The following is a 13746-nucleotide window of genomic DNA, read 5'->3' as shown; positions in this document are numbered from 1 at the left end:
ATTCTACAGGGTGATATGGCTGCTGGTTAAATGGCTCCAGATGAGAAGTGTCATTGCATGCACACTGATTTTACAATTGTGTACTGCTCTCTTGTGGACAAAAAAGTTAATGCATACTCATCAAACACACATGGAATATTAATGTATATCATTTTATTCCTGCTCAGTTAAACAAACCATATTCATTAGTGGGGAAACATCTGAGTCTCAGGTGAAAACATGAAAATCTAAAGATATAGAATTCAATCATCAAAAATACTTTCAAATCAAGAACTGGGAAACACAGTTATGGAGCTCTGGGCCCCACATAATATTGCTTTATCAACACTATAACCTTAACATACAGGTAAAGTCAAACACTGCCAATAGTAAATACCATTATCAGCATAGGAAAGCAGACTATTGTTCATTCGCATACCACAGTTAAATTACACGGTAAGGCACTGGAGTGCAAACTCTACAGCAACATTACAGATGATAAGACAGTTTACAGTTAACCACTTATTAAGATGTGCTTCTGGTATTAGTGGCACTGTTCAAAGTATCCAGTGGGAACAACCCTGAGATTAAAGTGAGAAGCTGTTTTAAGGTCAAGCAAAGATCAGGCACACACACACACATACACAATAAATAAAGAGGAACAATCATTGTAACAGACTTTGGAACAACGTTCCTCGTGCACTGAGAAATTCAAGAAGATACTAAATACATATTTCAAGGAGTGCATTTAAAAAGTAGCAATGACCAAATTTTAAGCGATGGGCACCATAACCGACAACTGCCACAGCTCTTTTCAGAAGTTATTTGCCTGAAATTACACTTTCATCTCTAATGTGCATCTTAACGTTTCTGAACCCCTTTCCCCCAGTTCTTTAATGTCGGGGATCTTGGCCAATTAATCCTCCCAAATGTAACCAGCTAAATTTAACTGGTTGGTGGACATATCCGTGCTGAAAAATGGTGGAACAGAGATAAATATTTCAGGAACTCCTGGTGGTTTTTAAATGACCCATGTGATGCTTTTGGCCATATAAAGTCACAGTATTAAAATGGAAGAGAAACTTGAAGGATAGATTGTGCTACATGATTCAGTCCAAAAGGTCCTGTGGAAAGAAAAGCTAGAGTAAGAATAAAAAGTGATTAAGTATATATAGTTTTTGAAAGCCATTATAAACCACTGTTAACATGCCACACGTACTAACCTCATCTGAATCATCGTCCACTTCTCTGGCTGCATTTTGCTCTTCTATTTCTCGCAGTTCTGAGTATCTATATGTTGCATTACTAAAGAAAAAAAAAAAATATATATATATATATATATATATCAGAATATTAGAAATATATAATATACTATATATACTCATATTTATAATATTTTGAGATATGTATGTGTACACACACACACACACACACACACACACATATATATATATATATATATACCTAAAATGAAGTTATCACTTAGTAGGGACTAATGAGTTTATTATTAACTTTCGTGTACATTATTGAAAACAATTTTTTGGGTGAAAGGATTGAAAGGTTAGGTTGCAATGTCACATAAAGCACACTGTGTTACATATCTCTATACCTCTTCAGACAGCAGTATTTTCGTATGATGAAGACAGCAGCTGCTATTGCAGCAACAGTAACGACCACAACAGACGCGATCACCCCTGAATGGAGTCTAATAACCTGAAAAATAAGACATCAGTAGTCAGTATGTAGTATGCGAACTGACAGGGAAGTGACTTGAGCAAGAAAGTCGATAACGAACCTGTTGAACGTTTGGTGCTGCTGAGGTGGGTTTCTCCGAACTTTCTGCCTGTCTGGATTCGCGATATGACGGAAAAGCGAAGGCGAGCTCCCAAAAAACACTATATAAAATCAAATTTAGTAACATATTTGAGTAGTGGCTTACCTTCAAACACTTTCTCGCCATTATAGTTGTTTACTTCCTAGTGATTCGATTCTACCTGTCAAATGACGTAAAGGAGCAACGGGCGTGTGATTGGTCGATCGTGAACGCGCTCAACTTCCGTCAATAATAAAGGTTGCATGACTTGTTGCAGACAGAGATTGGCTAATTATTATAGTGGCTTTGCTTTTATATTTATTTTAATTAAAAAGTGTGATTAATTTAAAACCTGTGAATTAAATTAGAACAAATAATCTACAATTTAAGTTAGTTTTACATTTTACTGTCTAGGAACAATTCTATAAATTTGAATAAAAAGTTGGAACTAAAATAAACTCTGAAATGGATTCAATCATATGGTTTATTAACTTTTCAGTTATGAGCTCAAACACGCTTGAATATCAGTTGATCACTAAGAAACTATATTGCATTAGAAACAGTTACAAGAAATATACACCCATTAAATTCATTGTTCGGAAGGACAGTATAGTGCTTGAATTAAAACCATACATAGTGGCAGTATTGATCAACATGTTGCTCATCTTGGGATCAGAGCAATTCGTAATATTTCCCAGATTGTGGATCAAAGTAACAGTTGAGGCAGGGATCATACATCAAATTGAGAAACTCTTCCTCTCCACTGTTGTCGTGTAACATAGACCCTGTGGATAGCATAGAGAAAAAAAGTTACATATAGAAAAATAATAAACTAAAGTCAGGGAAAGTTTGGAAGTTGTTACAAGGGTTTGAGTCAAAAGTTCAATTACACAAAATAAAATAAATGCTTATTTTCCTCCATCTGTGTTTTTATATTTGTATATGTATATGTTACCCTTTGCATTTCTCCAGTTATTTTCAAAATTGTTTTACTTTTTACATTACAGCCATTCAATAATTTCTCATAGGCAATTTAATAGCAGGTTTGCATTGTGACAATTTACCCCATATAGTGTATAAACTCTTCTTCCTGAGCAGTAACAACTGCAATTTAAGACCCTGCTGTTTTAGTACTGTCAAATAAATATCACTGTGGGTTTTAGATGAAGGAAATATCAATCATGAAAGTAATTGTACTTGAGCACATATCTTCTCTGTGCAAGTGAAATTTAGATCATGATGTATTTTTAGCAACAAAGAATATGTGCCCAGGATGGGGATTTTCTGCTGTCATACCTCTGGTTGAGCCCTTGCTGTGGTCTCCTTTTTCATCGGCCATCTGTTGATTTGGATGAACTATCGGAGGGCTAAGGACATCCATCCATTCTCTACAAGAGGGTTAACCATATAGCCATTAAAATAGAAAATAAAACAGCTCTTGAAGGGGCATGAGCATCTGTCCAAGTACTAAAACTGAATTATATTATATGTACACTATGATATATAGTTTTCATTGCACGAAGCTGCACCAAAGCCCATGTTTGAAACTCCTGCCCTGCTGCTTACGGGTTACGTTCACGGGTTGTGAATGAAAGACACCCTTCTGCAGAGAGTCTCTCTCTTTCATATTCTCTCATTTACATGACACTTTTCAAGGCACCATGTGGTGTTGATGGACAGGCTCCCTGGTGGGACGGGAGGGAGGTGGATGATGACCTCCCAGTGAGCTCTGCTGCAGCGGTGACAGCTAGGTGACACATGCAAGCCTCTGAGCACATGCATAACTCCCAGTTATTCATTGTCCCTGACAACCATGCTTAATTAATCACCGAGGCGTGGCAGTGTGGGCAGCATCCCTTGACAGGAAAAGTTTTGCGTACGAAACTAGCCATAGTTATGCTGTGGGATTGTACAAAATGTGCATATAAAATAATAAAATGACCTCCAAATTTTTTTCTGACCAGTTAATTTACATTTAAAGGTCCTACATTATGCAGAATTAGTTTCCTCATAAACCATGTTTTAATTATTGCAGTATACAGCGGGGGAAATAAGTATTGAACACGTCATCATTTTTCTCAGTAAATATATTTCCAAAGGTGCTATTGACATGAAATTTTCACCAGATGTTGGTAACAACCCAAGTAAGCCATACATACAAAGAAACAAACAAAAATAAGTTCAGAAATTACTGCTGAAAACTTACAGTAATTAAAAAGCAATCCAGCCCCCTGTCAGTGGAAATTAATAACAGCTGGTTCAGTCCCAAATGATGGCCTACAAAAAGGTCTCATTGCCAAGGTGTCACACAAGACACATCTCATGATGGGTAAAAGCGAAGAGCTGTCTCAAGACCTTCGCAACCTAATTGTTGCAAAACATAATGATGGCATTGGTTATAGGCGCCATTCTAAGCTTCTGAACGGTCCAGTGAGCACTTTTGGGGCCATAATACGGAAGTGGAAAGACAATAATTTCACCATAAATTTGCCTCGACCAGTGCTCCTCGCAAGATTTCTGATAGAGGAGTGAAAAGAATAATCAGAAGAGTTGTCCAAGAGCCAAGGATCACTTGTGGAGAGCTTCAAAAAGACCTGCAGATAGCAGGTACTGTTGTCTCAAAGAAAACAGTAAGTAATGCACTCCACCGCCATGGCCTGTATGCACGCTCACCACGCAAGACTCCATTACTGAAAAAAAAAGCATGTTGAAGCTCATTTAAAGTTTGCTGCACAACATTTGGAAAAGCCAGTGAAATACTGGGAGAATATAGTGTGGTCACATGAGAGCAAAATTGAACTGTTTGGATGCCATAATACACACCATATTTGGAGGAGAAATGGCACTGCACATTACCCTAAAAACACCATACAACTTGGTGTTGGCTCTTGGACAACTCTTCTGATTATTCTTTTCACTCCTCTATCAGAAATCTTGCGAGGAGCACTGGTCGAGGCAAATTTATGGTGAAATTATTGTCTTTCCACTTCCGTATTATGGCCCCAACAGTGCTCACTGGACCGTTCAGAAGCTTAGAATGGCGCCTATAACCAATGCCATCATTATGTTTTGCAACAATTAGGTTGCGAAGGTCTTGAGACAGCTCTTTGCTTTTACCCATCATGAGATGTGTCTTGTGTGACACCTTGGCAATGAGACCTTTTTGCAGGCCATCATTTGGGACTGAACCAGCTGTTATTAATTTCCACTGACAGGGGGCTGGATTGCTTTTTAATTACTGTAAATTTTCAGCAGTTGTCTTGGCTTTCCATGCCTTTTTGCGCCTCCCTTTCTTCATGTGTTCAATACTTTTTCCCTGTGTCATTTCACATTATTACACATAACTTAATTTCTGAACTTATTTTTGTTTGTTTCTTTGTATGTATGGCTTACTTGGGTTGTTACCAACATCTGGTGACAATTTCATGTCAAAAGCACCTTTGGAAATATATTTACTGAGAAAAATGATGACGTGTTCAATACTTATTTCCCCCGCTGTGTGTATATATATCATTTTGTTCATATAATTAATAACAAATATTATTGTTGTTATTATTCCTATTTCACAAGTAATTCAAAAACTGAGGAGTGAGGAGAATGAGGAGACTTTTGACAAAAGTTGCAATGCTCTGTAATGACAGTCTGACAGTTTCATCATATAATGAATGGCAGCCAAATCTTTTGAAGACTGGTATCAAATTTTGTGGAGCACACCACATGCTTTCTTTTTTTATATGCTTTGATGTTCAAAAGTTCTTTTTAGTACCCTGGAACCACTGGATAAAATTGTCAATAGAAACATCAAAATGTTCAGTGCCCAAAAGCTACCCTGTTCCTATCACATTTCGTTACCACTTTTTAGAAGTCAGAATTGTTGAAAGTGCATGAGCCCGAGGGCTAACAAGAGTTCTCTTATGAACTTGCATGATAAAGTTCCTGAAATTACTCATTCACGACTGAGCCTTAACACTTAAGAGCTTAGAATAATGGCAGAACTTTACAGACTTAGTGAGGCTAGAAACCTGTATTTTTCTCTTACCTGGGATTAGAGTGAAGAAGAGGGTTCATTTCTTTCTGATAGTGCTGGCCTTGATCCACTGGCTATAAACCACAGAGAAAATAAGTAGTGTGTATTTATAATCTGGTTCTTTAACACTATTAGCTCCAGTCTAGTTGGAAAATATAACATGTTCTGGATAACTGTATACCTTGCTGTTAAATAATGATTTAAGCCTCTTTAGTTTGGAGCAGTGGTTCTCAACTGGTGGGTCCTAAATCAAAATCGGGTTGCAGGTCTGTTCTGAGTTTAATACTAATGTCGTTCCATGTGTTAGGCTGGAGAGTCGCACTTCTGCTGTTGTTTATGCATTTACAAAATGGTCAGTTGTCCAATTCAGCATGTGTCACTTTAATAATGTTGCATATTGTTGGGCCTATGCAGTTCATAGTAATACTGATACACTTTGGTGTTTGATTTTAAGAACATTTTTTATTTACTTCTGCCAGATAAATTATGTTACAATGTAAAATCTGGGTCCTGCAGCAAAACCAGTTGAGAAGCACTTGAGTATTGTGCAAGTTCTTCTAACCTGATGGTGGCAGTATTGCGACGTTTTCACAATCTTACAGTCTTATAATTTGCAGTTTCTCAATACCAGGCATGATTAGCAGTTGCTGCATATCTTTCTAATCAACAGATGACAACCGCATCAACAACTGATGGATAGGGTCTGATATTGCAATGCCATGGGAGTTTATTTCACTCTAATCAGTGTTCTTTTTTATTTTATATAAACTGTTTGATTGCCCTTCTTTATAGGAAACCAGTTTTTAATATTCACTCTGTTATTTGCCCGCTAGCTACAGTTCATCCATACAAATTACTCTGGATAACTAAGAGGCCTAATGATGAAGGAGGAATTTAGACCTTCCCAAGCTGTCCTCAAGTGTGGCAATGTGTTTGTGTGTATGTGTGTGTGTGTTTGTTAGCCCACCAAAGGAATACACTGAGTCCAGGTTGAGGTGTCATCGCTGCTTGCACTCAGACTTATGTTGCAGTGGTGAACCTAAAGGAGCATAAAAGTGTTTGTTTATTTACTGGTATTCTGTTTTTAATATATGATTGAATCTCACAAAACCTGGAAATGTGGTGTGTCATATCAGTCAAGTTAGAAGTATTGCAAACAGAAAGTATTTTTAGTATCATTTAGACACCCATTCTATATTGTATATATTTATACACACAACTGCAGAAAAATGTGGGGTGGGTAAGATTTTTTTTGTAAAAAACAAAACAAAACAGTCTCTTATGCTCCAAGGATGCATTTATTTGATCAAAAATAAAGTAAAATTGTGGGGTGGGGGGGGAATTATTACAAATGAAAGCAGCCATTACTCCAGTCTTTATTGTCACATGATTTTTCAGAAATCATTCTAAAATGCTGCTCAAGAAATGTTTATTATTATTATCTATGTTGAAAACAGTTGTGCTGCTCAATATTTTTGTGATATATTTTTTCAGGATTCTTTGATGAATAGAAAGTTCCAAAGAAAAATATTTATAAAATTTAAAAAAAAAAAAAAAAATAAATAAATAAATAATAATAATTCTAATTAACCCCAAACTTTTGAATATCGTGTATATTAAATAATTTTTTTTGGTAATATTTAAAATATTTATATAAAAATATTTTTAAATAAAAAAATAGCTAAAATAACTAATATTGATAATATTGATTTTAGGGTGATATATGAATATCCTACCTGTGATGCACTAAGGCCTGGGCTACCCATATCTCCTTCTTCCTCCTGCTCTCTCTTCAAAATTGCCAATATTCGTAACTCCTCTTCCTCATCCTCATCCTCTTCATCTTGACTTCTCCTCAGATCACACCTGCTGGAGCCCAAAGGTTGAACTCTCCCATCGACACTCACCTGTAAAGCCCCAAAATCTCATTACTTCATCAGTGCCACTTTGCAGTGAGACAAATCGTTACTGGGTATAGCTAATTAGCAAGCAATCAATCATAGCTTGCAAGCTAATTGGCACCCCCATTAAGGCCAAGACATCAGCAGGGACGGCTGCCTGCTGCTTAGAAATCCACTTATATGAAGTCCTACCTGGATCTAGGAGCGACCTTCCAGAAACTTCAGCAGCATCAAAGTTATGTGCAATGTTTAAATGGGGGGAAAGTAGTGTTATTGGGCACCCGTAATGATCCTCATTCCCACATCAAACTCTATTTAAACCATTTAGTTGATCACCATTTAAGACCTGCGGTGAGAGTCTGGTAGTTGTGCAGAATGCTTGAACCAGTTTTAGTTTCTGTTTAACAAACATGTTCCAACCTTTAAGAGAGGAAAGAACACTAATGAGTTCTCTTTGATTTCCTAGTTGTTTCTCCTAGGCTTCAATGAGATGAAATGGAGAGCAAATACAGATTTTGCTGAAGTCTACTGCTTTTCAGGATTATCGAAAAAATCTGTTATTTTGATATTTTGAAGAACATTTACACTGTTTTTGTCCACACAGCAGGAGTCAACGTTATACCCCATCGTCTTTCATTGTATGGACAAAAAAATAAAAAAAATTCTTTCTTGACATATAGAAATGTTTGTAAATGTTTACAAAATATTCATTTTTGATTTGTTCCTTTCAAGACAAGGCAAGGCGAGTTATTTATACAGCAAATTTCATACACTATGGCAATTCAAAGTGCTTTACATAGAAAATAAGCACAAAATAAAAGCAAGGGAAATTAAAACAGTTATAAAAGGAATTAAAAGAGATAAATGGTACAGTTATAAAATGAATTAGAGACATAGAATAAACTTCTCATCTGGCAAAACACCGGTGTATCTTATTTTGCATATAGTTTTACTCTTACATGGTGTCTGTGGTGTTTATTCGGCGTGCCTAAGAATTCCATTGGACGTCTCCGATGGACCCGATTTTCCCCTAAAATCGGACAGGTGGAGCTCTAGGACTGACTCACGGGGTAACCTCGGGTTCACTGCCCCATCAGTCCGCACCCCAAAAAAAACCCATTTGTTCGGAAGCTCTAGGAATGGAGTCGATCCAGTCCGCACCCCACAGAACCTCGAGTTTAATTGACACATCAAACTCACTACTCCACAGACCCAGGTCATCAGCATTATTTAATGTTTCAATTTCCCCAATTAAGTGGTTTATGTTTCTCTCTTATCCAATTCTCAGTGCCATTTGAGTTCAGTTTAGAATCAAAAGGAAGAATACTGTGCAGTCAGTCGGACACACAGTGGATACAGTTATAAAAAGAATTAAGAGATAAACTGGCAAAACACTGGTGTATCATATTTTCTACAGCTGCTTGTTATACTGTGAGATTATCCCATGTGGATTGTACTGTGTCTGTGGTGATCTATCGACGCGCCTAAAAAATCTATTCGACGTCTTCAATAGACCCGATTTTTCCCTAAAATCAGACAGGATTAAAAAAATTCTTATTTTTTTATTATTATTATTATTATTGGAATGGAAGCATCACATTAGTACATCAATACTGGTGAAGTCCCACTGATCAAGACTCCAAAGTTTTGACTCATGACTCAATTGTCTCATTTGTGTCTATTTCTATATAGGTCAAAGTAATTATGTTGTATCATAACCTAAGCTAAGAAAGAGCGACCTCTGATCAAAAACATTCATCTGGGAGTTCAAAACCCCTAAAAAATGCTTTAAAAATCACAGAGACAAAAGAATATTATGTCCAAGCCATTAGCAATACAAGGGCACAACCCACTCCCCTCAATCTGAATGGATTCAGATTAAAATATCCAGCCTCTGGGGAAGATAAGAACCACACCAGTTCTGAAATTACAATAAGAAACCGAGGCCCTCATAAATAAGCCACTCTGCTGGAGTGCACTAATTCAGCTGAAGTATGTGCTTGATTTGATCCCCTCTAACCCTGAATGCTTGCTATACGGTTAAGAAACATTTCATCCACATGAACACAGGCCATGTGATTTGTGTGGGTTCACTCCACAAAACCCATGTGGTTGCTTTATTTTGAGGCCAATTTCTCTAATTATGCTTGCAACTTGTCAGTTCCTCAAAGGAATAGTTCACCGAACAATGAATGTCATTCCAAATCTGTAAGTATTTCTTTCTTCTGCAGAACACAAAAGAAGATATTTTGAAGAATGTTAAGTCTAAACAACATTGGACCCCATTGGCTTTCATTGTATAGACAAAAAAAAAAACAGAAATTTTTCAAAATGTCGTCTTTTGTGTATATATGCTTGTGTAGATTTGATTTTATCAGAACACGCTGACTTTTTTTGAATGGAAAAAAAAACACTAAGACAAGTGAACAGGCTCACCTTTTGGAGCCCAGAATTGTTCAGTGAGATCTCTCGCACAGATGCTCTGTTGATAGATATCCTGGTGTCTCCATCAGGCAGTGGTCTGCCAGCCTCGGACCGATCCAGTCTATTGGAGGTACTCGGTGAGAGACAGCGGGTTGGTGCTATTCGCATGGGTTCATGCTTCTTTGGTCCTTTAGAGACATGCCGGACTGTGGAGGCCTGAGTCTTAATTGGCTCACAAGAGAACTCTGGTAGGACTGTGTGTTTTTGTATTGAAGGAGGTGGTGGGGGAGCAGTAATGGACTGGACTGCACATCTATGAAGGAACTCTGTCTGCATTTCATCCTGTAAAAGGAAAAAATAATTGACTGTTATTATAAGAAATAGTTTGAATGAAATAACGACATTTTAAACATTTTAAGAAAAAAAAAACATGATACAAGCCTGATGTTAGATAAATGGGTGTTTGCTAGTTCATTGCTACTAGGTTGTAAAGGTGTTCTGATGATAGGGTAGTTACTAGATGGTTGCTTTTTAGCTCTAAAGGCCCGTTCACACCAAGAATAATAACTAAATATGATGATATCTATATTAGCATCCACACCAACAAAAGATAACGCTCTGTTTATTCTAAGCGTGTGCTGCAGGTTTTTTGTCTGCCACTTTAAATGCTCCAGCTCTTTAAAGCGGAATGGATTCTGATTGCCTGTCAATGTTTTTATCGTTCATCAGCTGGAAAAATAACGCTCTGAAAGTGATTCCAACGATATCGTTTCTCTGTGCTGTCATCGCTACAGGTGTGGTGTGTCTCTGCTATTATTATATTATTTAAAACGATTTTTAGAACTAAATCTTTGTCATTATTGTTATAGTTATCGTCCTTGGTGTGAATGGGCCTTATAGGTGCAGTAAGGGATTTCTAAAAAAAACGCTGTTGAAAGTGGATTGGACAGAGCACCAAAAGACACTTATAGCCAATCAGCAGTAAGGGGCGTGTCCACTCATGAGGGGGGAGGTACCTGTGCTGCATAGCGTGTTCGTGACTTTGGGGGCGGAGCTATCAAGTTAGGGGTGTGATCCTTTTGGGTAGGGGCGTGTTTGATTTGGCGATTTCAAATATCTACAGCGTTTCTCAGAAATCGCTGGCTGCTCCTTTAAGACTTTATGATATTCCGGTCGGTTTTAATGTAAAAAAAATCGATGTGATTTTCTGCTCGTTTTCTCATCCACCAGGTAAAGAACATGTAATAGCACACATATCCTCAACAAACAACACGATTTGAGGTATTATTCATATCTGTTGCACAAAGGAAAAAAAATATATATACCAAAGTGTGTTTAAAATACATTTATTTCATACTAAGTATAACTACAAAGCCATTAACATATTTACTGACATATCGTTTGAGACTTACTGATATAAATATTATAATTAAACTTTATTTGGAGTACTTCTTTATCGCACAATACACATTTCTTGATATTAAGCATAAAATGTGTTTTAATATCACTATTAATATAGTATGATCTCTGTATAACATAGTCTTTAAATGCAAGATATTTAAAGTGCACATAAAGTATACTTGCAATAGCACAATCAAATATACTTAAGCATATCTTTAGCTGGACTCCAGCACTATTTCCGGATAACTAAAGTGCATTAAGTACAAAATTGCATTAAGACTTTAAGTATACCAATTTAGTATACTAAAAGTACAATTGCAGGGTATTTATATTAAGTACATAAAATAAATATATTTCATTGACATTTTAGTATATTTCTTTTTCACTAGGGGAGTTATGCACTAAAGTTTGATCCTTAAGGCTTAATTTAAAATTAAAATAAATTCCCTTAGCAATCATCACTAGTCATGAAATATCGAGATTAATAACGGCACTCCGTTCGGTTATCTTCTTTCAGCCTGGGATATTAACACAAGGAAGGAAAGGCATTAATAAATCAAATTTCCCTCTAAAACTACAAATATCAATTTTAATAACAAACTTGTGATGGAGTCATAAAGAGAATGATGAAATCTCTTGCAAGGATCTCAGAGCCACGAACGCCAACGCTGTCACAGATGAAACGCATTAATAGCCACAACGCAAGACAGTCTGGCGCGGGCGAAGTAACATCAGAGTTACCTGTAATTAATCAGGGCGACACTGTGCCCGGAAAGTTGTCTGTCTCTGCTCTGTTTTGGAACAGATAAGGTCTTTAAACTAGTGAGGCTTTGATCTACACTAATGGTCTTAAACAGCAAGCTTCACACTAATGATGACAACCTCACTAAAAGGGCACGGACAGCCGAGCCATCAGATCAGCCTGAGTTTTTGTCTTCTTTCTTTCCATCTTCATATCCCCTGGAGGGACCGGTTTTAATATTTAGGCATTTATTTGGACTACAAAATAAAATAAAATCTCCTCTCACCATGAGTAGTGCTGACATTCGGTAAACACGCATCAGTCTGGTGCGGCCCTATATCTATTTGCAATGAATTTATTTAAGCTAGGCAGGTTATCTAAGAAAGTGAATGTTCTCAGGTTGTGTTTAGTGGTTATTAAGATGTGTTACAGATGAATTTCAAAATGTTACGCCTTCATCTATCTTCTTTTGACAACTCTGTGGCATTAATGGAAGTCATTAGGCGAATGTAATCACCTCTGCTTCCAGTGGAAATGATTTAATATCACACAGGTGCAAGTTATAGAGGTATAACATAAACATAATGTTCAGAATGTTCAAATAAATCTTTTATTTATCATTTATTTTTTTCAACTCCCGTTAGTAATAAGTAGACAAATGCAGACATCTGCTTTTTGGAAGATGAAAAACAAAGATGAAAATAAAAATCAAGGGTGGGAACGGAAGGGGAAATAAACAACAAATAAATCTGTCAGTGGTATCAATCAAAAATCTCTAATTAAGTGCAGCAGAACATATGTATGCCAAAGATGAGAATGATTTCCCAAGAGGAGACGAAACAGACTGCAAATAAATGAATGATGATCCTCTCAATGGACGCAGAAACCAGAGCACCTTGGAGCTCAATGCCGTCTCGTCAGAAATGAACTGAACTGAAGAAAACTGATGGTTTTCTTTATTTACTTAACAGAGTGGCAGGGACCCTGGGGGGAACAATCAAGTTGTGTGTGTATCATTAACGGCTGATTCCACTAGACTGTACGTCGGTCGAGAGGAAACTTGGAAAGAAAACAATGCAGGCAACAGGTGTTAAGGAGTTGGGGAATTGTTTCTGATGTTGTGGTTGCATATGTCTACAGTACATCTGTGGCATTAAAGGAAGAGTTGATAATTTCTTCAGGTGTCTCAGAAAAAGTGTACAGGATTGACAAAATTAAGATGACCTTACATGCAAATTTTTTTCTAATCTATCTATCTATCTATCTATCTATCTATCTATCTATCTATCTATCTATCTATCTATCTATCTATCTATCTATCTGTCTGTCTGTCTGTGTCAATTTTCTATAATAATGAATTAAATGACAAATCCTCAACTTAATTTCTTTGAAATAGTACCAATCCGACAGAAACTAGTGTTTCTTAGTGATTTCATAAGCTGAGTAGGACGAGACCAAA

At 36.8% G+C, this 13746-nt stretch overlaps 1 protein-coding gene and 1 long non-coding RNA gene across 2 annotated transcripts in view; both read right to left on the bottom strand.

Annotated features, from left to right (window-relative positions):
- Positions 1–133: 133 nt before the first annotated feature.
- On the bottom strand, positions 134–1974 carry LOC311301026. The gene is made up of 4 exons (XR_014629393.1): positions 1775–1974; positions 1589–1692; positions 1203–1284; positions 134–1103 (listed from the first exon to the last, which is right to left on the bottom strand). It is a non-coding gene; the product is annotated as an uncharacterized lncRNA (long non-coding RNA).
- Positions 1975–2259: 285 nt separating this feature from the next.
- cfap20dc (CFAP20 domain containing) overlaps positions 2260–13746 on the bottom strand; it is a gene marked incomplete at its 5' end in the record, with an annotated part of 28086 nt that continues 16599 nt past the window's right edge. Inside the window, 6 exons of the mRNA XM_084425837.1 lie at positions 2260–2577; positions 3089–3180; positions 5832–5893; positions 6787–6858; positions 7556–7726; positions 10157–10486. Of these exons, the coding sequence (XP_084281963.1) occupies positions 2465–2577; positions 3089–3180; positions 5832–5893; positions 6787–6858; positions 7556–7726; positions 10157–10486 (840 nt within the window). The 3' untranslated portion in view covers positions 2260–2464. The remainder of the gene's footprint in view (positions 2578–3088; positions 3181–5831; positions 5894–6786; positions 6859–7555; positions 7727–10156; positions 10487–13746) is intronic.

This window comes from Rutilus rutilus (assembly GCF_951802725.1).
Source record: "Rutilus rutilus genome assembly, chromosome: 12".
NCBI lineage: Eukaryota > Metazoa > Chordata > Actinopteri > Cypriniformes > Leuciscidae > Rutilus > Rutilus rutilus.
This window is presented reverse-complemented; position numbering and strand designations above follow the sequence as displayed.